The 25,256-nt window shown below is 31.1% G+C and overlaps 3 protein-coding genes across 3 annotated transcripts in view; 1 reads left to right on the plus strand and 2 right to left on the minus strand.

Annotated features, from left to right (window-relative positions):
• LOC134727466 (uncharacterized) overlaps positions 1-25,256 on the minus strand; it is a 77,352-nt gene that overhangs the window by 3,510 nt on the left and 48,586 nt on the right. The gene's annotated exons all lie outside the window — the stretch shown is intronic.
• Positions 358-18,109, plus strand: LOC134680701 (uncharacterized). The gene is made up of 6 exons (XM_063539890.1): positions 358-656; positions 4,415-4,487; positions 11,176-12,893; positions 14,099-14,296; positions 15,084-15,245; positions 16,300-18,109. The coding sequence occupies exons 2-6, from the start codon at positions 4,421-4,423 to the stop codon at positions 16,885-16,887; spliced, it is 2,733 nt and encodes a 910-aa protein (XP_063395960.1). The 5' UTR covers positions 358-656; positions 4,415-4,420; the 3' UTR covers positions 16,888-18,109.
• LOC134680702 (uncharacterized) lies at positions 8,495-23,503 on the minus strand. Its single transcript, XM_063539891.1, has 4 exons — positions 23,252-23,503; positions 10,826-10,983; positions 10,312-10,374; positions 8,495-9,193 (listed from the first exon to the last, which is right to left on the minus strand). The coding sequence occupies exons 1-4, from the start codon at positions 23,456-23,458 to the stop codon at positions 8,890-8,892; spliced, it is 732 nt and encodes a 243-aa protein (XP_063395961.1). The 5' UTR covers positions 23,459-23,503; the 3' UTR covers positions 8,495-8,889.

Consider the following 25,256-nt stretch of genomic DNA (forward strand, 5'->3'; position numbering starts at 1 on the left):
ACAATTTTTAACAAATGAATGAACAAAACACGTGACATTTGAGAAATGTATATAAAACATTAAAATATTGATGCACGGTTTAAGAAATGTGAAGAGTAGCTTTTACTTGAAAAATCAGAACGTTACGAGATCTACAATTTAATCAACACTAAGTTTTACGATCGAAAATAAGTTTGTTTTAATGTGATCAACTATTACAAACTCCTATCTGTATGATATAATTCTCAAACATTCCAAAAAAATAAAGATTTAGAAAATTCTATTAAAAATCATTGTTTTAAACTTTTCCAAATGATTAGCTATTGAGGCGAAACTAGGGAAACCTATAATAAAATTAAGACCGTTATTGTGTGATATTGCGTAAATTTAATTGTCATGCATGTGGAATCAAACAATCGAATTTTTGTTAATATTAGTTTGACAAATGATTTTTAAAAATACGATTGACAGCCTTTGTATAAAAAGAGATCCCGTATGTGGTCCCCTCCTGTTCGGCATACAGTAATCACGTGGTATAGGAACAAGCGCCATATTTGATATTTTCATCTTCAGCATCCGTTCGTACAAAAATTAATTTCTCATATTTATTAGACCATCGATATAAATTGGATATATCAGTAACCTTTAAAGACAGAGAAACGTATGACTTTCTACAGGTAAGATTTAATAAGTTTATGAAAGCATTATATTGCATGAATTCAATCATTATGTTTTGTATCGCCTACTTGCACTGCAGCGATATCAGGTCCGTTCGCCCCTACATGGTATAGAGTCACCGTTCGCCCTACATTTAAAAACATAAAAATATATATGAATATTCACAAAATTGAAGTAGAATAATTTGAAACATTTTAAAGTTGAAGGCTTGTTACAGCCAAAAACAGTAAATAATCTTCAGATAATGACGGACTTCTGATACCCTAAAGAAGAAGAAGTATAGAGTACATGTACTTTAATTCTCATTGATTTACTGACTGTTGTGATACTTGTTTTTGTGGTTTGATATTGAAAACTTTCTTTTTGTTTTTGTTTTTATAAACAAGTCAGCTTGCCCTTGAAATTAAATAAAAGCAATGGTGTACATTGTACAAACTGTAAATTGTAAAAAAGTATATGCAAAAAAAAAATAGAAAATAGAAATTATGAATCGGTCAATCCTGGAATATGCAGTGATGGATTCAGAACTTTTCATATAGGGAGGGGGTGCTGACTGCCATAAGGTGGGCCTCTTCAGTCATGCTTCACTCTACAGTGATTTGACCTATATACATGTACATGTATATAAATCATCCATTTTTTTCCATGAAAGAGTGGCCAGAGTGTCCATGGATCAGCCCATAATATGTCAAAGCAGAGAACAGCAGAAGCATGAGAAGGTCACCAATAGGTTTCTAATGCAGCAATAATATCCCCACCTGAAGGCGTCCTTCAGCGCGTCCTAAACAAATATATATACTAGCTAGTTCAGTAACTTCACTGATAATGGACGTCATATATGTATACATACTAAACTCCAAATTACAAAACTGTATACCAGTCAGAAGACTTTCTGAAATGAGTGATTTTCTAAATCACTAATTCAAGAAACTCTTTTCCATAAAGGTTGTTAAGAGACATAAAAAAAGATGAATTGTACATTTTGAATTCCAGAATTCTAGTACATGTGGATCTATGCAAATCTAGGGTAAAATATCATGAATATTAAATAAATTGATTGTGGCAAAACAAATATTCAGTAAATTTTTCTCAAAAGTCAAAACCAAAATATTTTCTGTTCAAATAATAAACATAATGCACCTATACAACATGAAGAATAAAAATAAAAATCAAGGCCAATTGACCCTGGGTGTGAACAGGTACTAGAGCGAATGGACTCAGATTTGTCTGCAGCCTTGGTCTGGTAAAAGTTCCTTTGGTCCTCTCAAAAATATTAATATTGATCTTTACCGGACCAGCATGACCAATCATGTCCTGGGAAAACTGAAAAACTTTTTGATAAACTTGTAATTTACAAATATTAGGTCCAATGAAATGTTTTGTTTGTGGGGTTGAATAAATTTATCTATACTTTTGATATTTTGTATTTTAAGTTATATACTTTATTCCAGTCAGTGTATCCCAAACTATGTCTGACTGATCAAATGTCAGACAAACCCTAAAACAATTCCGCACAGACTTTCACAATTATCTTGTACCTCATTATAAAAAATACAAGGATGAATACATATGCTGATTTTATACGAACACCACTTTTTAATATTTTTCATACTGACATTAGTTCAATGTCCTTACAACATGTACAATATTAAAGGTACTTATATAAGGTTCTAATTATTAACATGTAACAAAAGAAGATGTGGCATGATGGCTAATGAGACAAATGTCCAGAGACCAAAATGACACAGACATTAACAACTATAAGTTATGGTACAGCCTTCAACAACGAGCAAAGCCCATACCACATAGTCTGCTTTAAAAGGCCCTGATAAAACAATGTAAAATAATATAAACAAGAAATTAACGGCCATATTTATAACAAAAAACAAATATGTAACACATACAGTTAAACATATGACAACGCCTGAATTACAGGCTCCTGGCGTCACTTGGGACAGGCACATACATAAAATGTACCAGGGTTAAACATTAATGGTCAATTACAATAATTACATTGTAAATAATGCATGTAATGAGTTTCACATCATTTCTATTTTGTTTTTCTGCTGTTAAGTTTGTTTGACTGATTACTACCTTTCGCCAAGCCAGTTAGGTGTGTCCATTTGTGAAGTTTCAACATACACATGATACATTGTACATTGTACATGTATCAATTGATGGCATGATAATATAAAAAATGTATGTTTTAACCGCATGAACTGAACATGATGAATATACATGTATTGTGTTAAAGATTGCATATTTTGGCGTTAATATTGAGTCACTGATGATAAGGTCTTTGCGTTGGAACTAAACACATTTATTCTAAAAACAGTATGGCATGACGCGGGTTATGTTCTTCTCATATATGTTATGATGGTATGATACTAAACCCCTAACAGGAAGAATTGTGCCTGATGTTCATATGATGAAATCATAATCTCAGAGCGCCAGATAAGAATTCACAAATTGGGGTTTTTACCCACCATTTTCTTATGTAATTGGGTGATAAAGATTTTCAATTGCATTATCAATTCCAATTCACCTCTCAAGTAAATATCAAATTGGGTTTTTCACCACCAAGCTCCTTAATGTATTGAGTTTTTTCATCAACACACTATTGAATATTTAGGCAATATCAACCCCATCTGTTTTTCCATCTTTAATAAGTATGTTTCTTTCTTTGAATAATATGTGCTATAGCTTTTTTATTTTCTTAATTCACTGACATGCAATTGTAGGTTTTATTTGTGTCCCGTCTTGAGGCCAATGCCAAAAAAAATGTGTTTCTGCTCCCCCTATTTTCTAAAGTTTTTTTTTATCATATAATAAGCACGTTTCACATGTTTTCATGTAAGTCAAAATGTCCCTCCCATTGACTTAACAATTTGTGAACTAAGTAAATATTTGTCTTGGCCATATACATGCACAATTGAATAAAAGAGGGTAGCATTTATAAAGTTAGCCTTCAGGTTGTCCTGGTAAAATATGTCCAGGCAGACATAGGTTACTAGTAGAAAAAGTCCCTAAGAGTGTTTAAATTTTCGTGTGTACCTACGTTTCCAATAAAAAATGCTACGAGACATAAAACTCAATTGTCACATATTTTACATTGCATTTATAAATGATCTGTATGGAAAACTTGGACGATTTTACTGCCAAATATTCTCCATTTTACAGGCTTTTGTCATCTTTGGTTCATGTCAGATAAACGGATCACAAAATGAATATATGATATAGAATACAACGTCCGTTTATAAAATAGTTTATACACACGTTGATAATTTTGTATGAAACAAACTTTTTTGTAAATGAACCCTGCTCTTCAAGTATAAAGAAACAGAGTTAAGTACGTCGTATAATGATTTCAAAGCATTCAACATCGATTTCAAACAAATGCTTTGAAACTCTAAACAAGTGTTCAGGTCAAACGCTCATGTGATACCAAACAGACTAGACCTTATACGGTAAAGATAAACCCGAGGATTCCGTAAAAAAAAAATTTGTGCAGGAAATACAAATATAACAATCATGACAATGTCAATGAATGTAAAAGATTTTTGGTAGGAACGAAAAAATAAAATAAAATAAAATTTTGCTGGTAAATATAGATAAAAGATTTTCAGGTGGAGCGAATTTATAGGAAAAACAGCAAATAAAGTTATGTTCTATATCTTAGAAACTACTTTTTTCTTTAGAGTTCAGTTTCTCTCTCACTATTAAACTTTTTACTTTTATTTGTACATGTACATTGTAGGTCAAGATGTTTGATTTCCACTTTGCACAGCTGAAAGACAAGATACAACAGGCCAAGAGAGTCCAATTGTTTGGTAAGAAAATATAGCTTATATATCTCTGAAACCAATGCATTTAGAGCAAATCTGGGGGAAGGGAAAAATTGTAAATTAGGTCAAGATCTATCAACCCTGAAACTTTCAGGTCATTCGAATAACCAAATTGGGTTGCTGCCCCTGAAAATGGTAATTTTAAGGAAATTTTGCTGTTTTGATTATTATCTTGAATACTTTTATAGATAAAGATAAACTGTTCACAGCAATGATGCTCAGGAAAGTAAGGTCTACAAATAAGTCAGAATGACCAAATGGTCAGTTGACCCCTTAATGAGTTATTGTCCTTTATACATGTTATAGTTTTAAAAAAGAAGATGTGGTATGATTGCCAATGAGACAACTATCCACATAAGACCAAAATGACACAAACGTTAACAACTATAGGTCACCGTACGGCCTACAACAATGAGCAAAGCCCATACCGCATAGTCAGCTATACCAGGCCCTGACAAGACAATGTAAAACATTTCAAAGGAGAAAGTTAACGGCATTATTTTTGTTTTACCAATTTTTCGTAAACATTTCTAGTCTTTTACAAAAATCTTCTCCTCTGTAACTACTGGGTCAAAATTAACCAAACTAAGCAAGAATCATTATTAGGGGATTTAGTTTTAAAAATGTGTCCGTTGACCCAGCCAACCAATCGAGATGGCCACCATGGATAAAAATAGAACATAAGATTGAAATGTAGATTCTGGCTTATAAATCTGAAACCAAATATTTAGAGCAAATCTGACAGGGTTTCAGTGTTCTCCCCAGGATTTTTGGATAGCACCAGGGTAACGCGTGACGAAATGAATTTTACAATATTTTGTGTCGCGTTGCGTCGCTTATTTTTTTCTTGTTGGTTTTTGTCATTACCTTTTTGCCTTTGTTTTGTTTACTGTGGTACTGTGTTGTATGGACTTTGGGTCAGAACATTATTGGTAGAAAAAGTAAATCAATAAAACAGTTTGTATACTTTAATATCTTTGAAAAAGAAAAGAAAGCACAATTAGTCTTTAAACTAAAGTCACTTCTTATATTTGGATCAAGCCATTTTGTCCCAATACTTGTAGTTACACTACACATTCCCCATGTTAGATTTGACCATAACAATGAACTTTGAACAACATTAATTTTTGTTACAGACCCTTCAGTAAATTGAAAACTACTTTCCATTCTTTTTAACAACAGTTTTATTTATTTTCTTATGCATCTTAGTTATTAATTTTAAAATTTAAGATTATAAATACTTTATTTCAATTGTATTAGTAATTCTAAACTCACATTCCTGTTATGTTTAGGCACAATAAGCTTTTGAATCCATGACCTATCTATTTGATATAAAATGACAAAATGTATGTGTATTAATAAAGGTATCATTCTCTTAAATAATTTGCAAAACATTTTTGTTGGTATGTTCTAAGAATTTGTTTATCCTTAATGTAACATTCTAATATAATTTTGCATTCAATTTGTACTTTATTTTAATTTTCAATGAGAAATTATATGTGAGGAGCATTTATTTGTAATAGGCAAAATCAGGGGAAATAACTCCACAATTTATTTCTATAACAGTTAAATTATTTTGAATAAAGACTGGCGTAAAAGAGTTCATTCACAAATGTCTGCTTGTCCCCTATTACAAGTCTGTTATTAAAATTATGATCTCTTAATTAATTAAAACACAAGAGAATCATGTACATCGATTAAATCCAATCATCAATGTTAACTAGTCCAGCCCTGGCCTCAGTGACTCTTTTTTTTTTTTTTTTTTTTTTTGTTGTCACTGACAAAAAAAAAAAAAAAAAAGAGTCACTGAGGCCAGGGCTGGACTACAATGTTAACCTCAACAGGTAAATCGATCACGTGGTGTAAACAATCTACCTGTCAATACTGGATTAAACTGGTTAGAACTGGTCAATTTTCATGGAAAATTTTAACCCTCACTCACTTGAAACTCTACCGATTTTAATACGAATTTTTTACCGAAAACTTTAGCACCACGGAGAAAAATTATACATCGCGGCAAGAACGATACCACCGCGGTAAAAAATTATACATCGCGGGCCCGTGGTCCTTTAAGGGCCTGGGGAGAACACTGGGTTTAATTGTTTATAAAGTCACTAAGATTGAGAATGTAAATGGGGAATGTGTCAAAGAGACAACAACTGGACCAATTAAAAAAACAACAGCAAAAGGTCACCAACAGGTCTTCAGTGTAGCAAGAAATTCACACACCCTGATACGTCCTTCAGCTTGCCCCTAAACAAATATATACTAGTTCAGTGATAATGAACGTCATACTAATTTCCAAATTGTACACAAGAAACTAAAATTAAAATAATACAACACTAACAAAGGCCAGAGGCTCCTGACTTGGGACAGGCGCAAAAATGTGGCGGGGTTAAACATTTTTGTGAGATCTCAACCCTCCCCCTATACCTCTAACCAATGTAGAAAAGTAAACGCATAACAATACGTTATCTGCTGTGAAATTTTCAGATGATTTGGACAACTGGCTGTTGGGTTGTTGCCCTCCAATTTGTAATTTTTGAATAAATTTTGTTTATTATCTTGAATATCATTATACTTGTCATGCGTGTAGATTGATATAAACTGTAAACATTGGTAAACAGCATTAATGTTCTGACAGCAAAGTAGGATCTGCAAATAAGTCAACATGACCAAAATGGTCAGTTGATCCCTCAAAGCGTTATTACCCTTTATACACACTTTTTAACAACTTTCATTAAATTGGTAAATATTCTCCTCTTTAACTAAAGTTTATTATAGATTAAGAAAATTGTGTAAGTAGCAAATATGTTCATTATAATAAGATCTACAAACACATCACCATCATCAAAACACTTTTCGTGGTTCAGTGGTTATAGTTAAGTTTTTCTGTTTTGGTCTGCTTTTCTTATACTTTATGCAGTAGGTCTACTATATTCATGATATTTGGTGTATGGAATGATTGTAAAGTTTACATGCCTAGCAGACAGGTGTCATCTGACCTTTACCTCATCATGCTCATTTTCATGGTACAGTGGTCAAAGTTAAGCTTTTGAGTTTTGGTCTATTTTTCTAATACTTTATGCATTAGGTCAACTATATTTGGTGTATGGAAATATTTTTTGATCTATATGTCTGTTACACAGGTTTTAATTGACATTGACCTCATTTTCACGATTTATTGCTCAGTGTTAAGTTCTTGTGTTTTGGTCTGTTTTTCTGAATTTATAAGCAATAAGTCAACAATATTTGTTGTATTGATGAATTGTTAGCTGAACATGTCAGCCTGGCATGGTTTAATCTGACCTTGACCTCATTTTCATGGTTCATTGATCAATGTTTTGTTTTCTTGCTTAATGTTGAGTTTATGTGATAGTTGTAATAAAGCTTTACAAAATAAAAAAGAAGATGTGGTATGATTGCCAATAAGACAACTATCCACAAAAGACCAAAATGACAAAAACATTAACAACTTTATATTTGGTCTATAAACATAATATCTATGATTAGTAAAGAAGGTGAGACATTTCAGCCTGTGCACTCTTGTTTATGATTTCAATAAAAATGAAAAATGTATTGTATTAACCCTTTCCTCCATTGATTTTTTTTTTGGCATACTTGATTCGCATAAGATTTTCAATAAAATTCTGATAATATGCTTTCTAGTATTAAGGCATTGCGAAAAAAATGATATTTCATCAAATAAATTTAAGTCGGATATTCTTATGATATTCCTTTTCATATTGGATACAAATTTTATTCAGTCTACTCCAGATACTTTTTATTCAAATAAGCATATGCTAATTTCAACATGTTTAATGGATTGAATAGACATGCATCAGATTTTATAACATCATCTGCAATAACTGAAAAAACACTTCAAGTACAACATGTATAAAGTGTTTGTAAATCAAAGGTTATAAAAAAGAAGCAATAATAACTACTCATTATCATTTAAATATTTATTTATAATAAAAATAAGTGTCCATGCATGCACATATTCATGATATAGCACTAATTTAATTGAAAAATATTTGTTAATCAGCTCTGACTATTATCTTAAGTAAGACCAATTTCAAATTTATTATGGTTTAAAAAAGTTCTTGAAAAGAAGACAAAAAACATTTGAACTGATGCAAGATATTACAATCCGAATGTCTTACATATGAACACAAATAAAAAAATACATGTACATGTATACCCCTGTGGAATAAAGCATGTTAATGTTCAATGAATAATTCAATTTAATTCCAACAATTTATAATATATTAAGTACCTAGGCTTATAAATAATCATATGCTATATACATGTATGTACAAAGTATAAATACATTTACTATTTGATACAGATTTCAGTCATTGTCAGTGGACTACACAAATGTAATTTAATGCCTGACAAAGTCTATCAGCCTTTTGTCCATTTCTTCATCTGATGTGTCACAGTCTTCAATAGATAGGTCTTTAGCTGCTAAACGTGCTAAAGGAATGTCACTAGTAGGTGAGCTCAATGGTGACATGTTGAAGCTCTCTTCTATAGTTGTTATGTTGAGGGTCTCTTCCACTGTAGTGGTCTCTTCAAATGAATCTTGTTCATTTGGATAAGGCGATGCTGGCCTTGGGGACAAAGACACCAAGTCTTCTGTAGTATCTATACTTGGTGGTGAACCAATGGGCACATTAAGTTGTAATCTGGAAAAAAAGAGAATTATGAATACAAAGAAAACTGTTGCATTGTATTTCTTCTTTTGTCTTATGAATGTGAATTAACAATAAATAGCAGTATTTGGCACAACTTTGTGGAATTTTCATCCTCAATGCTCTTCAACTTTTTACTTGTTTAGGTTTATAAATATTTCTGATTTGAGCGTCACTGAGTCTGATTAGTCTTATGTAGACGTAACGTGCATCTGGCGTACTAAATTAAAATCCTGGTACATTTGTCATGTTTTTACCTTCATGACCTTTGATAACTATTGATCATTTTGATATTGCAAAACTTAATGTTGTTATTTAGGGCTATTCAATTAAACCAACGTTTTGGTTACTCTGGTTAAGTTACTGGACTTTATAATTGTCATGTTTATTGAGTCGGTATTACACTGATTAAGTAATAGTATGCTACAAAAATAGATATATACTTAAAAAATTAAAACTTGACCATGTTGACAATGTTTACTACCATGCATGACTACCTGTGATTTACAGTACTCTGATCATTTGTCTTTGTAAGTTATAATCCCTATTGCTAATATTTATTAAGGGATGACTAATATTTTTTTCTGTCTATGAGGAAATAACATAAAACATTTGGTGCACATTGAATAACGCATGCAGTGGGTAATTAAGCAGTAAAAAGACCAAATAAAATTATAGTCATTTCTTTTTAATTTAATTCTAAATTTAAAACCGTATAACCATGAGAAAACATTGATAATGTCAGCCAATCAGAAGAGGCCTTACATCCAAAATTAAATTAAACACAGTATTCTACAAAAATTGTTTATTTATTTAAAGGGAAATCATCATTGCATTTAACATGTTTAAGTGGTAAAACTATATTATTTTCAGCTGGATACTAAAATTAAATTCTCAATCTAACTTAAAATTTAAATTTTTTGTTAAGTGCATGTAATTTTTTTCAAAAAATATTCTTAAATTTTCTTCAAATTTTGAATCAAGGGCTTCAATGAGTTTTCTCCATCCAAATCCATACAACCATTTTGCCAATTACAATTAAGTTTTAACTTTATCTAAAGTTCTGAATTGCAAGGCTGTACACAGAAACTGAGAAAGTTGATGGTACTTACTTTTGATCCTTGCGGTCTTTCAGTAGTCTTTTTACAGTTTTGCCTTGACTGCCTGCTTTGTCTCTAAAAATATAGAAGTTCATATAATAAATTTTGTTCAATAGAAAAAATGAATAGCTATGGACATGATAGAGGCCAGTTGAGAAAATAAACCAGACAACTTGACAATTTGTTAAAGGTAGTAAAATCTGTATAGTGGGACACATGACATATAAAAATGATATTTAGAAAAGTTACTGAAATAAAGTTAATTAATTAATTATATTTAAAATAAGCCTTGTTTTCAACATTACTGGATGACTGGTACATGCGTAGGTAATTTACAAAGATACTTGTTTGAGTAAAGCCTCGTCCTGATAAAATCTGCTGATTTTTTTACGTATAAATCAATAATGTACTACATGTATACTAAATACTTAAATATAAAATAGTTATAACAAAATTGCTTAAAGCAGTGAGTTGATTAGGGTCCCAAAAAAGTTTGGAAGGTAATTTATATTAGTTGAATGCCTACTTCAGTTGCAAGTACTGCCTTTTGTTTCTTCTTCTGCTGGATATGGCGGCTGCAAGTTTCTTTGTTGATCTTGGAGTCTTTTTTAATTCTGGAAACATATCTTGAATCAGGTGGACTCCAATATTTGTTGAACAGCTGGCAACCTCTCGAATACTTCTCTGCAAAAGTAAATAAATATATGTTTACTAAATATTAATTTAACTGTTGACTTGTTTTTATAAAATATTCCTGTTAATAACACTTCCATGGTCATGATGGTACAATATAGTTCATGGTTTTTTTTAATAACACATATATCATATGCCATTGCATAGTTAAGGATATTTGTTTATTCAAATTTTTTTCTTTAGGTGGACTCACTGGTGATAGGGCTAATAGAAGACACCAGGCAAAGATGATAAACGTAATGAACACTTCATGGAAAAATGAGGAGCCCACAATAAACTTCACTACCAGACCATATGAGGAACCCAGACTTAATGAACCATTGTATGATGGAAGTAAAACTTCAATCCTCCAATCAGTGTTGCGCCATTTTGTGACATTTTGCTCGAACAATGGCATGTCAAAGTCTGCAGTGAGCATGTGTTTGTCAAATGAAAAAAAAGTACTGCCTCAACCAAACAAGCTACCCAAAAGTTACAAAGAAGCGCATGACATGGTGAAACACCTTTTAATACCAACAACAACCTATCATTGTTGTGTCAATGACTGCCAGATATTTAGACTAGAACATTCAGACAATATAAAGTGTTCTGTTTGTGATGAGGATAGGTACTTGACCAACTCACAGAATCCAAGAAAGACTTTTACCTATATGCCCTTAGGTCCTAGACTAGCTAGGTGGTATGGCACAGACAATGTCTGTAAACTTTTATATTCCAAACAGGAGGTTGCAAATGGAAAACTTGGCGATTTTACAGATGGATCCATATATGAATCTTGGTATGAAGAAGGGGGAGTCTTTGAAAACATGGAGGAATCTTTAACTGTTCCATTAGCTTTATTTACAGATGGACTTAACCCGAATAAAAGTATGGCTACCCAAAAGTCAATGTGGCCGCTTATTTTGACATGGTTAAATTTGCCTGTAAATGTTAGACAAATTCTTGGCCCAATGATGCTTGTTGGTATTATTCCTGGAACCAAAACAGAAGAACCAAAACATCTTGATCCGTATTTAGAATTAATTGTTGATGAACTATTGACATTATCTGAATGTAAACTTTTTAACACCTACAAAGGAGCACCATGCAAAGTTAAAGTGGCACTTTTACAATACCAGTGTGATATACCAGCATTTGGCAAGCTGTTACATGTGTCAAGTCAGGCAGCATTAAGAGGATGCCCATACTGCAGAGAAACTGGGGAATACTGTAAAAACCTTCACAAAGTTGTCCACTTAAGCAACAGATCATTTTTACCTACCAACCATCATCTACGATCAGATACCACAAACTATGCATCAAAGAGGGAAGAATCTTCAACAACTGAGCACATGTATACCAACGAAGAAGAGTATGACCTAAGGAAGCAGTATGATAATCTACCAAACAAAAACCAAAAAAACAATATGCAAAAAAGAACGGGTTTGAAAGGTACATACAGCTTCATGAAACTACCATATCACAATAGATCAGAACAGATGCAACCAGATGGAATGCACACAATTGCTGATGTAATTGGTAATGTTTTGGATACAATTACTGGAAAAGATGATTCTAAGAAAGTAAGGCTATGCGAACAAGAATTTGATCGTTTTAAAGACACGTGGGTGAAAGAAAATACAGATGTGACGGAAGAGTCAACAGACAATGTTGTCAACAATGAAGTAGTGGGTCAGAAAAGAAAATCAGTTACTCCGAATAATGTGCAGCACAAAAAGAAAAAGAGTAATAATGTTGAACAATGTGTATTACCACCTGCCCCTTGGAGGTTAGATCGTACAGCTCTAGCACTTGCAGATAAGAGAGCCAAAAGTTTACAATACCCACCTGGTTTTGACTACCACCCAGATAAACATTTCTCCAAGCCATGGACACTTAGAACTATGCATGGGAAACTTCAGGTATGTTGTAATAATATAGAATGTGTGGTTCCAGTTACATAAATTACATTGAATTACATTATGTTTATAGCATTTTATTAACTACGTGACGGTACCCAAATTGCACCTATTTTTGACAGTTTTTTCAACTAAGTTTTTTTTATGATCAAGACAAATATTTCCATTTTGTGTTTATTTTGTAGTTGTATGCTTCTTTATTATACATGTTATAAAGGTACACCAATTTGATTTTCAATTCATATATATATTACCCAAATTGCATCCCTGCTTAAATTTGCATCGTCAAAAGTGGAATAACAAAACTTTTGTCTATTTTTTTTCAATTGTTTTGAACAATTGGATATTTGTCCATGCGTAATCTTCTTTTTTTGAGAAATGGATACTAGAAACATATTTTAATTGCTAATTTCAAAAAGATGACATTTTGAAACGGCACATTGTATGGTAACTGGAATTACACACATATATATCATGTTTATATATATATTTATTCGGCCTGAGAAATTTGTTTTTACATTTGTATATGGTGTACACACTGTTTCACCATTTTTATGTCAATGAAACTTTAGTGAATTGTTTATATCTATTGATGTAAGCTCCCTTTCAACTTTTATAAATTTCAGATTTTACATTTCTGTGTTATGAATTTTTATGCTTAATAAAGAGAGGATTTTCCAATTTTGGGACAATTCACAAAATTTTATGCCACTTTGATAAATTGTTTATATCTATTGACATAAGCTCCCTTTCCATTTTTATAAATTTGAGATTTCTTAAATAATGAATTTTTATACTTAAAAAACGTGGATTTTATGAAACTTTGGTGAATATATTAATGTAACATCTCTTTAGAGTTGTATATATATTTCTAGTTCATCATATAAATTCATTTAAAGCATAAAATACAAATTAAAAGAGCAACAGGCGTATCATGCGCTAAACCACAGCCCTTTATTTAATTTAGAATTAATTTATGGTGTTATCATGGTAATGAGAGTCAATGAGACAAATCTATGTGTCATGATCATACTGGTACTCAACTTAGGTGTGAGCCAGTTGTAAATATACCATGTATACTGTATTCTACTGTCTAAAGTTGCAAAAATTGTGTCAATCTTTAATTCTATAGTTACAACTTAGAATCAACATGTCATCTTTCATACATTTCATATGTAAACATTTATATTAATATGTATTTCTTTCAGTTTGTCACAAGTAATGCTGCTGCATGGTGTTTGCATGGTTTGTTGGGAACAGAACAAGAGCGTACATTGCTGAAGTTGTTTGACGTATTGAAAAAGCTTACAAAAGAAGAATACAAAGTTGCTGATTTAGAACAGTTACAGGAAGAAACCCATGAAGCTCTTGCTTTGATTGAAAGAGATTTCCCATTATCCTTACAAGTAAGCTGTCTTTGTCCTACTATAAACATGAAAAAAGAAAAAAATGAGAATTTGCTTTTGACCATTCTCACTTTTATTATATAACTCATATAAGTTTGAATTTTGGTGGCGTTGCTCATTTATGTTACAGTTTTTCTTAAGTTAAAAAAAAAATAAGCAATCGTTCTTTGAATGTTTGATGATGGTTTGCCCAACCAAACATATGAATCTTATTTCAATGCTTATTACTATACAATTTGATTCAAGGACAAATTTAGGTAACATATATAAAGGTTGAGGATGAACATTGATGCGTCCACTTTCATTTTTGACAAAACACATCCGAAAAATTACATTTTTCGGCATATTTGGTAGATTTTTGATATTTCAGCTTGAATTGGTGCATTTTTTTATGACTGATTCAGTTAAAATCTTCACATCAACTAATTGATTCAATTGAAATAGACACTTAAGTGTTATAAGTGGTCAAAATCTTTCGTCAGATGAACCTGAAATTTGAAGCCGAAATCTGTCCTTACTGGACCTACTCTTTGGATTCAGGGTTTTCAACATTTCCTTCAAAATGCAACATGAACTTGTGTTGTCAACATACACTACCAATACCTTGGATAAGAGTAAAGATTAACTTAAATCTACATGTACAAGTGTGCCATTATTCTTTATATAGTACATTGTACAATGTTGTATGTCGCTATATTTAAAAGGATATTGATAACAATTCAAATATCTATTCCTGCAAATATATAAAAACTGTTTTTTTAATGTTCCTTTATATTATTTTTAATAGACAATAACCATGCATCTTCTACATCATATTCCGGAGGGATTTCCCAGATACGGTCCATTGTATGGAAGGTGGCTTTTTCCTTATGAGAGGGTTAACTGTTGGATTACAAGACAAGTACTCAACAAACACAGAATTGAATCTACAGTCATGGAAACATATGCAGTAAGTACTAAATCATGACATTTACAGGATTTTTTATTCACCAAATAAGTTTTATTGAAATTTTATTTGTGTTCTCATGAAAAGTAATTTTTGGTCTGTTTTTAAGTTTTGCATTTAAATAAAAATAAAACTATTAAAAGAACTGTAGTGAAATATCAATTGAAAAGAACGGTGGTAAGTTTCATCAAAGTGTTGGGAATTCTTGGTCCTTGACGCTCTTTACTTTATAAGATATTTGGCCCTCAAGGTGGTACCCAACACTTTCACCCAAATTAATTTGGCTCGTTTAATTTTCATAACATTTTGTCAGGGTATTTACATTGACCCTTTAACAAAAATATAAAAATTGCAAACATTTTGAACAAAGCGTTTTGTCAGAAAAATTACACTGGTTATATAGCAGTTTGACAAATTCAATTTTGATCATTGAGAAGCTTATATTCCTTTTACAACACAACGTAATTAAAACATTTAGCCGACTTTACAAAGTTATCTTCCTGTAGTATTAGGTACCACCTTAAACATTTTTTGATTTGAGCTTTACTGATGAGTCTTTTGTAGACAAAAAGCTTGTCTGGTGTAATTATCAAATTTTAATCCTGGTATTTTTGTCAGATAAGTTTATAATATGTAATATTGATATTTTTGTCCATTTTTTTTATATTTATATGAATTTATATACGTTGTTGTAGACACTAAGATTTTGTTTTCTTTACATGCCAGGAAAGGTGATGTTAAATTCATCTCAATGAGTAAACGAATCAAATTCAATCAAAAAGATAAAATTAAAAAATACTTTTTATATTAACTAATCCAAAATTTTACTGAAACTGGTTACTGTGGATTCATTATAATTCATTGGATACCATTTTTTGTGGTTTTCATGGGTACGGATAAACCACGATTTCAAATGTACCATGAATCATATTTTAATGCTTTGTATACACAGATTTGACAAAACCACAACATCAAATCTCCACGAATATGCAAGTTTTCAGTAGCCCAATCAAATTAAATACCAGATGTTAATAGAACATTTTGTTTTAATTTTCAGATATATGACTGGTGTGTATTTATGCTCATGTCAGACATTGTTGATACAGATGATTTAACACTTGGTAAATTTGAAGACATTTGCAACTTAAATGAGCCCAAAAAGGAAACCACGAAGAAGACCCAAACATTATTAGAGGAAAAGGTTCTAGATGACATGTCTGAGGTTTATGACTTTGCATTAACTTCAAGAATGAACAAACAAGGGTTAGCTTTGAAGAGTGTAGAGAAAAAAGTAAATGGAAAAACCAGTCGAGTTTCCAGCAATAAACAGTCACCATCACATGTTTACTTTGTCAGGAATTTAAAAGACCAGCATCCCTGTGTGAGGGAAGAAGATGATATGGTCTTTGGTCGTGTGAAATCAATTTTCGAACATGATTGGCGTGGTAAAATGTACACCTGGGTACTACTTGATTTGTTCAGTGATGTTGCATATACAGATGGGTTTTGGAACGTTTCAGAACGAGTGAGTTGTTGCAAGCCCTTCCTCTTAGATGATATAAGTGAACCACAAGTTATAGGAAGAGACAATGATAGATTGTTTTTCATTGGTGTTGATGTGAAATTATGTTCTAATGAATTGTAGACTAAGAATACAGATACAATCTGGTCTGTTTATAACTATATGTCCATCATCATGACCATAATCTAGAGATTGGTTATCTGTCTGTAATTATCTTGTTTTTAAAGTAGGTCATGTGAGTTAACATCAAAGGAGGTAAAACATCAGTGTGGAAACAGAAGTCTTGACATTTAGGTCCACAATGGTGGTATACTCCAATCATGCATTTACTTAGACAAATAATTGTAAAAGTACATTGCCTATATGTACATGGTTAATATTCTAGTTATGAAAAGATTTTCTTTAAATTATGTTAATTGTTTTTGCTGGAGTGACCAATATGCTGGAAAGAGCTTTTCTCATTTTCTATTATAATTATTATCATAACTTGTTTTGGGAAAACTTTGTTTTATCAACTATTCAAGACAAGGATGTTTTTAAAAGTAATGGCTAAGAACCTACCCTATTGTTAAACTTAGGGCTATGAGAAAATAACTAATTAAAATAGATTAGCACTCAATCCAAAAATGATTTTATTGTACTTGTAAAAAGTTTACAGGAACATTTTTTTTTTAATTTCAATACTATTTACAGTTTGACAAACATTTGGAAATGTCAACTTTATTATTTATTTTTATTCATCAACTTTAAATTTTGGACTAAAAACATGTAAAATAAAAAAAAATCTTTTCGACACTTTATCTGTATACTATATATGTATTTTTGTACAACTGAATTTGTATATTTTGCCTAATATTACTAAATGTATAGTTTGTAAATATAGGTAACACCAACTTATGTAATTAAATTTGATACTCAGTGAATATTATTTAATTGTAATAAAAATGCAAATGATGCACGAGGGTCTTAGTGAGCTTTACAGAATAGAGAATACAGAATTTTTTCAAAATATATAAAGTAAAGAGAATAAGAAGGTGTGCAAGCATAAAGTACCTGTGGAAATAATATTAATGGTATACAAGACTGATTACAGACATGAAGAACTTTAAAGATTTATTTCAATACAGAAAGAAAATTTGTAATAGTGAAGATATTTTATTCCAAAAATTACTTCTCTGCTCATGCAATTTTGGGGTTCGTTTCAGTCTTGATTAATATTTCAGAAACTAAATATTAAAAATACAAATAACAAATGTCTGGCAACCAGTTGCTCCAGTTAGTACCACATAATATTTTCATTTAGTAGCTTGTATATAAACGATTCAAATTAAATGTATTAAGTCAAGTTGTTTTGTAACTTTCATCTCTTTATTGTTTATATGTGTATAGATGTTCTAGTTTTACTGTTTTTATTAGCTCGCCTGGCCTAAAAGGCCATGTGAGCTTTTCTCATCACATGGCGTCCGTAGTCGTTGTCTGTCGTCGTTAACAATTTTTCAAACATCTTCTCTTCTGAAACTACTGAATGGATTTGAATGAAACTTAGCATGATTGTTCCTTAGATTATACTGCACAAAATGTGTCCTTCGATTTTTGATCCGTCTAAAAACATGGCTGCCGTTAATTAAAATAGAACATAGGGGTCAAATGCAGTTTTTGGCTTATATCTCAAAAACAAAAGCATTTGGAGCAAATCTGACATGGGATACAAATGTTTATTAGGTCAATATCTATCAGCCCTGAAATTTTCAGATGAATCAAACAAACTATTGTTGGGTTGCTGCCACTTAATTGGTAATTTTAAGGAAATTTTTATCTTCAATATTATTATAGATAAAGATAAACTGTAAACAGCAAAACTGATCAGCAAAGTAAGATCTACAAAAAAAGTAATATGACCAAAATTGTTACTTGACCCCTTAAGGGGTTATTGTCCTTTAATGACAATTTTTCACAATTTGTTCATCATATTTGCTAACTTTAAAAAATCTTCTCCTCTAAAACTACTCAACCAAATTCAACCAAACTTCAACTGAACGATCAGTAGGGTGTATAAAATAAAGTTTGTGTTTTATTTTCTATTTCGTCTAAAAACATGGTTGTCATGGCTAAAAATAGAACACAGGGTAAAATGCAGTTTTTGGCTTATATCTCAAAAACTCCAGCATTTATAGCAAATAAGTCAAGAAGTTAAAGTATTTATTAGGTCAAGGTCTACCTGTCCTGAAATTTTCAGCCAAATTTGGTAACTGGTTTTTTATGTATAATGCCCCTGATATTTGTAATATTGAAGAATTGTTAGCTGTACATGTCTGCCTGCCATGGTTCAATATGTTCAATAAGGCATTGTTTACCAGGTGAGCGATTCAGGCTCTTGAGAGCCTCTTGTTCAAAATGACATGTCTTTCATAAAACTGTATTATAATATTAATGTTATAGTATAATATACATATATATGTAAAATAAATTTATTCTATGCAGATTTACTGTCATCTTTAATATCCCTTCATCAAGGATCCGGTAGCCTTGATTTTGGTAATACCCAAACAATATTGGCTACAAAATCGGTGTTTCTCATTGACATGCTATTTCCTGTGTATTTTGGTATCAAATTTGCATCATTTACAGAATGTTTAAGATTATGATTAGGTCTGTTTAATAGATATTCTTATGGTTGTAATTTGTCTCATTTCTGAGTCCCATTCTATTGAAATAGATTATCATATCCTGCCCTATTGGATGCATGAAGAATTGCCCATGTACATATAGGTCTGTCAGAAAGTTAGTCTTCAGTTTACTTTAACCAAATGTTATACAACTTATAAATAATGGTATTTACCAGTACCACAAAACACTTTGAATTTTAGTGGTGTCACTGAAACCGTTCTAGAGTTATGCCCCTTTCAAATAAGAAAAGTGCAAAAAAAAAAAAAATCTCTTTTACTTCACTTTACCACAATCTCAAACACTCTGAAACTTGTGCACAATTCTTATACCACACAATAACGATCAAGAGTTAATTTCAGCGGTGTCACTTTAACTGTTCTAGAGTAAAACCCTTTACAAGAGGAAAAAAGGCTTTATTGTTCGTGTCTGTTCCCTAACTAAATAGATATATGAAGATGTAGTGTGAGTGCCAATGAGACAACTCTCCATCCAAGTAATAATTTATAAAGTAAACCATTATAAGTCAACGCACGGTCTCGTTCAAATGTATTGAAGCTTATATGCAATGCATATTACCACAAAATAAGCATTATGTTTGGTGGTGTCACTTTTGCTGTTGAGTTATGCCCCTTTATGGAGGGAACAAAATGCTGAATTTAGTTTCCACTTTCTTCCAAATGTTATGAAACTTATATAGTATAAGTCTTATATATGTTTTACACACTACTTATAACTGCAAAGATCTGATCAATTACAAATTTAGGTAGCCTTTCTTTTTTTTATCAGTTATGTCCCTTTTAAATTTATATGATATCTACATCGTACAACGATCCATCACTACATTGATGACTATACGTTGGCGCATCGCAAACAGACACTTGATAAAAAGTAACAATCTAATGAGTGCATATATATAAGTGAGGCCATCATTTCAATCCCATAGACACATTCCCCATTTATTTAATTTTATTGATTTAGGAAAAGTTTGTGTAGAGGTCATTTGAATGGTAACCACAATGGTCTTTGATATTAGACGTGCAGAAGTTTACTACACAACATTTCCTTGGAATTTTTTTTACTAAATTTACTCATGCGTGCTCAATATATTTTGATTCTGCATAGGTCAAGTGTATACAGTTGTATTGGCAACGGTTAATGTCCTTTCTGCTGCTTATTCTTTCCTAACATAATGGTGGATTTTTTTGGTTATTTTTACATGGAATTGATAATGTGTCAGAGATATAAAAAAAAGCTAGTACAAAATGGCTAAGGCCACATGAAAAAAAAACAATATCATTTGCGATTTTTCACCTGCCCCATTTAATATAATGTATACTAGAAAATAGTGTCAGTTTATGCATAAGTCAAATGAACTCAAAACCAGAAGTCATCAGGTTTGTAAATATCTACTTCAAAAGAATATAAAATAACAACAGTCAGCACATGATCTTATATTATGCTGCTTCAAAAAATGCTTTCAAATATTGCATTATTTAATGTACATTGACAGTGGTGGAAATATATTTACGGTTAATAAGCAAGAGACCTAATATTTTTGATAATAACTTTTTATCATTTTTCATGAAAATTTACTACTGATGTAAACTAGTAATTGTTTGACTATTCAAATTTATAATTGATTTTCCAAAAACGTTTTCAATACTTAACAAAAAGCTGCCGAATTGAAAACACTTGCTCGGCCGGGTAGGGTTTAATAAAAGTTGTCCAAATTTCTGTTAGAGGTGTACAGTTTAGAATATAGAGAAATTCATCACTTATCTCTCGTCGAGCGTAACTATAAAATCTTATTTTTTCTGTCCAACATTTTTCAAGTCATCTACCTGTTTCTATACGTAACCGATGATTTCCAGTTCTAAACCACAAAACGTTATTCCATCTTAATCAATTAATTTCTTTGAATTCAAATTTATTATGAAAAGTTTATAACGTTGTTTTTTTTTATATTTTCATCTGTATATTTTACGACTTGGAATAAAATAATGGAGTGCATCTTCCATTCGAATCAAATAGTTTACGGTAAACGAATATATTCTCTATTTTAACTTCTTTCCTTCTTCCTATTTCTTTTTGATTAATTTCAATGTGTTCAGAAAATCTTGATTTTTTTCTTAATATTTTGTTATAAACACTCTTAATGAGAAGTGTCAATTTTACATCAAGTGTTTACATCGAAAGTTATTATCACTAATATTCACAGGCGGTATTTATAGTTTTTTTCATCTATTGGGTTGTGATCGATGTACACGTTTAAGATATATATTTCTAAACCTCGGATTTATGCAAAGTTATTTACCTGTGGTCATAAAGAAAATATGTATACGAGGGTCCGCACCGGTGTCATTTATCAATTCTTAATTCAACACACTTTTAATTTGAACTTTTTAAAAATTCTTTTCTATATAAGGACACTAGTACTTTACATATTTTTATTTTCTTATTTTTTTTATTCATTAAATTTTGTACTCGATAGTCTCTATCCTGTAAACCCCTTGATTACCCCAAATATATATCTATATACCAGCCAAGTAGAAACCTACGATTGAGATAGTGTTGTATATTCTATTGCTAAATTTGTCGTTTCGAAATATGCAAAACAGATTTTTTTTTTATCTCAAGATGGATAGTAAATTTAACAAAATATTGTTGTAATAAGCATTTAAATTAAATTTTGAATAATAACCAGAGACATATATGTCTCTGTTAAAACTAAATTTGAATATACATACAAAATGATATTAAACTAATGCTTTTACAGATTTCAATGCAGATGCGGTAACGAAAATTTATTTCTATAGTTGACTATCACTTTCATTTTATTTTAGGAGAGTCAAAAGCGTTAAACATTATAAGGTAACTTCATTAAAAGTGTTGAGCAAAGATAGGATTACTAGTAATCTCCCGTAGTTGGTGATCGCAATACTGGTATACCAGTATTGTCCACAATACTAGTATAAATTTTTTGTACCAGTATCGTAACTTTTAAAAAAAATAAAACATCCTGATACATAACGGATATACTACTCTTAAGTTTACGATCAAAGTTGGTCGTAAGTTTTGACGTAAGTTCTTTTGTGAAATTGGTTTTCGACTTAAGACTTGACGTAAGTGTAATCTTAGACTTACGATGTTTTGTGAAATTGGCTTCAATATTGTAGTTGTACTGTTGACTATAGTAAAAGGTGTGTAATGAAAAAAGAATTTTAAGCAAAATTAGATATTGAAGTTCAAAGGGAGATTAAATGAAATCAAAAAGGATGATTGTGAAATCAATAAGCAATCAGTTAAAATCAAATATCTTATCTGTTTACAACCCACGTATGAATATGTGATCGATATACAACTTTATTTTGTATGTGGTTCTCTTAATTATAACTAGATTAAACCATTGTTAATGAAAAGATAGCCAAATAAGACTGTGAAAACAATAAAAACGTTTAATAGAATATCTTTGATTTTTTTGTTATAAATTTAATAGTCACTCTACTTTTTTGACAATATACATTTTCTTTGACGAAGACTATGTTGTCCATTGAGTTAGATTCTCTATTTGTTACTGTCCTCGGTTACGTAAACAACAGATATCATAGTATACATGTAAAAAAAGAAATCCCTATAGGTATACCACAAAAAACTTGAGTAAAGTTTATAAAACTTCAGTAGGATTTGGTAAAATAACAAGTCAGGAAAATAAAACCCCAGATAAATACAATATATTCTATAATAGTATACTACTATATTTAAATAATAAAATTTATTTAAAACATAAACAAATTTAATCAATGCATTAAACTGAACTTACATGTAACATAGAATGTGCTGCTGTGCCTTTAGTGAAGTAGGAATCTGATGCGTAACCATAATTGATGCCATCATCTGTCTGTATACCCACTGATACTGTTACAGGAGGTCTCCAACATGGACAGGGTTGATTATGAGCAATTAACTGAGCACAACACACGCAACCGAGGTTACAGAAAGTACGAGGATGCATACTTGAGCTATTCATATTGTTATGACTGTGGTGAAATATATTTTTGTTTTTATGGTCAAGGAGAAAGTCTCAATAATTTCTCACTATGGCTTCGAATTTGACATTGTTTTTATAGCTGATTAATAGCCAAAAACTCGCGTCCGGCACTTTCATTATGGCTTGCATATTTATTACGTAATACATGTCATGTTTTGATTATACAAAGGGGTACGCACAATAATTACGCAATATCTGACAAATGAAAATTTTCATCGAATGCAGAACAAACACTCTAATAAACTTTAAATAAGTCAGAGAACGATTCTTAGAATATTTTAATTAATTCAATGCATTTTTATGACTTCTTAGTTCTTCATTTGACAAGCGTTGTTTTGTTGTACAAATTAATTATTGAAAACAGAAAATAGTTTTTAATCATGGGGTTAAGTTTAGCTTTCTGGATCTAGATTTACTATTTTATAAATATCAGTCTTCTACTAAAAAGTTTTAAATATGCAAGCTCATCTTATTATAATATACATCATTAAAATTTGGTCTATAATAAGAATGTTCACAAAGAGAACTGATTATTTTATTATATTTATATATAATGAAGTTTTATCGTAATTTTATTTTTAAGTCGACAGCAGAGAAGTATACAATAGCACGTGATGTTCATAACATTGAGATATAGAGTCTGGGACTATCATACTGTTAGTTATAAATGGTACAAGGATATACATATATATTACCAATTACATATACAGTGGCGGATCCAGAGGGGGGGGGTCCGGGGGTGCGCACCCCCCCCTTTATTTTTGCCGATCAATGCATTTGTATCGGGACATATGTTTTGCACCCCCCCTTTTTTGCCCTGGGTTAGCACCCCCCTTTTCGAAAATTCCTGCATCCGCCCCTGCATATATACACTATACTAGTATAGTATTATTTAACATTTTAATACACCAAAATATGAACCAACAAATGGTGATTTTTATGTCCCCGAACCAATATACAGCATTACAAGAAATGGAATAGTAGAGAATTGTAGACTAGTTAGCTCTCTTAATTGTGTTTGTATTAAGAAATATTCTTATGTAATATCATGAAAAAGATATTAAAACAGAAAACAAGAAGCAGGGGCCGCGACATTGATTTAGAGATTATGTATGCGAGTGTAGGTGGTTACTGGGGTGGGTGGCAGATTATAGTTTCAAGAGTTCTATGACATAAAAAAATCATCATCTCACGCTATTCTTTATTATTATGCCTATCTTATTCCTCCTAGACGTGCATAACATATTTGTCACTGAGCGTTATGCAACTATCAATAAATTAATCTATTCTTTATATTTCCTCTTTTTATTCTGTTGTCTAAAGTGTTATCCCATTATTCTCTTTATTCTGTAAATACCATTTATGTTCACCCTTTCGTAGCCTCATATACGCATATTTACATTGTATTGTGAAGAGGGGGAAATAAATTCACAAAAGAGACAGTTTCGAAATATAAATCTGCAAGATCTGGTAATGCGAGAATTGTATTATGTAGACATCCATATCGTTACTACTTGTCACTGAACATTTATTTGTACATATTCATTTCAAGCAGATTTCAGTTTTTAATTTTCTTTCCTGATCAGATGATCCATAATTATATTTGTATATAACAGTCTCTCATAGTTCTATTAAGAATGGCACATGCATTCTAAATTTTATATTGTGTACATGATATTAAATTGTGTTTAAACTTGTATGTATGTGGTGAGACTTTAATAAACTATTGAATCTCCATATACACACAGGTGTCAGTATTACTAACACATCAACCGAT

Source organism: Mytilus trossulus, chromosome 8, assembly GCF_036588685.1.
Source record: "Mytilus trossulus isolate FHL-02 chromosome 8, PNRI_Mtr1.1.1.hap1, whole genome shotgun sequence".
NCBI lineage: Eukaryota > Metazoa > Mollusca > Bivalvia > Mytilida > Mytilidae > Mytilus > Mytilus trossulus.

What these genes read in the sequence shown, in the direction of transcription:
- LOC134680701 (XM_063539890.1), top strand. Translation starts at nt 4,421, where the DNA reads ATGTTTGATTTCCACTTTGCACAGCTGAAAGACAAGATACAACAGGCC. An exon ending in CAAGAGAGTCCAATTGTTTG is followed by an intron (nt 4,488 to 11,175) that starts GTAAGAAAATAT and finishes TTTTTTCTTTAG; the next exon opens with GTGGACTCACTGGTGATAGG. An exon ending in CTATGCATGGGAAACTTCAG is followed by an intron (nt 12,894 to 14,098) that starts GTATGTTGTAAT and finishes TATTTCTTTCAG; the next exon opens with TTTGTCACAAGTAATGCTGC.
- LOC134680702 (XM_063539891.1), bottom strand. Translation starts at nt 23,458, where the DNA reads ATGAATAGCTCAAGTATGCATCCTCGTACTTTCTGTAACCTCGGTTGC. An exon ending in AGGCAGTACTTGCAACTGAA is followed by an intron (nt 10,375 to 10,825) that starts GTAGGCATTCAA and finishes CTATATTTTTAG; the next exon opens with AGACAAAGCAGGCAGTCAAG. An exon ending in AAAGACCGCAAGGATCAAAA is followed by an intron (nt 9,194 to 10,311) that starts GTAAGTACCATC and finishes CTTTTTTTCCAG; the next exon opens with ATTACAACTTAATGTGCCCA.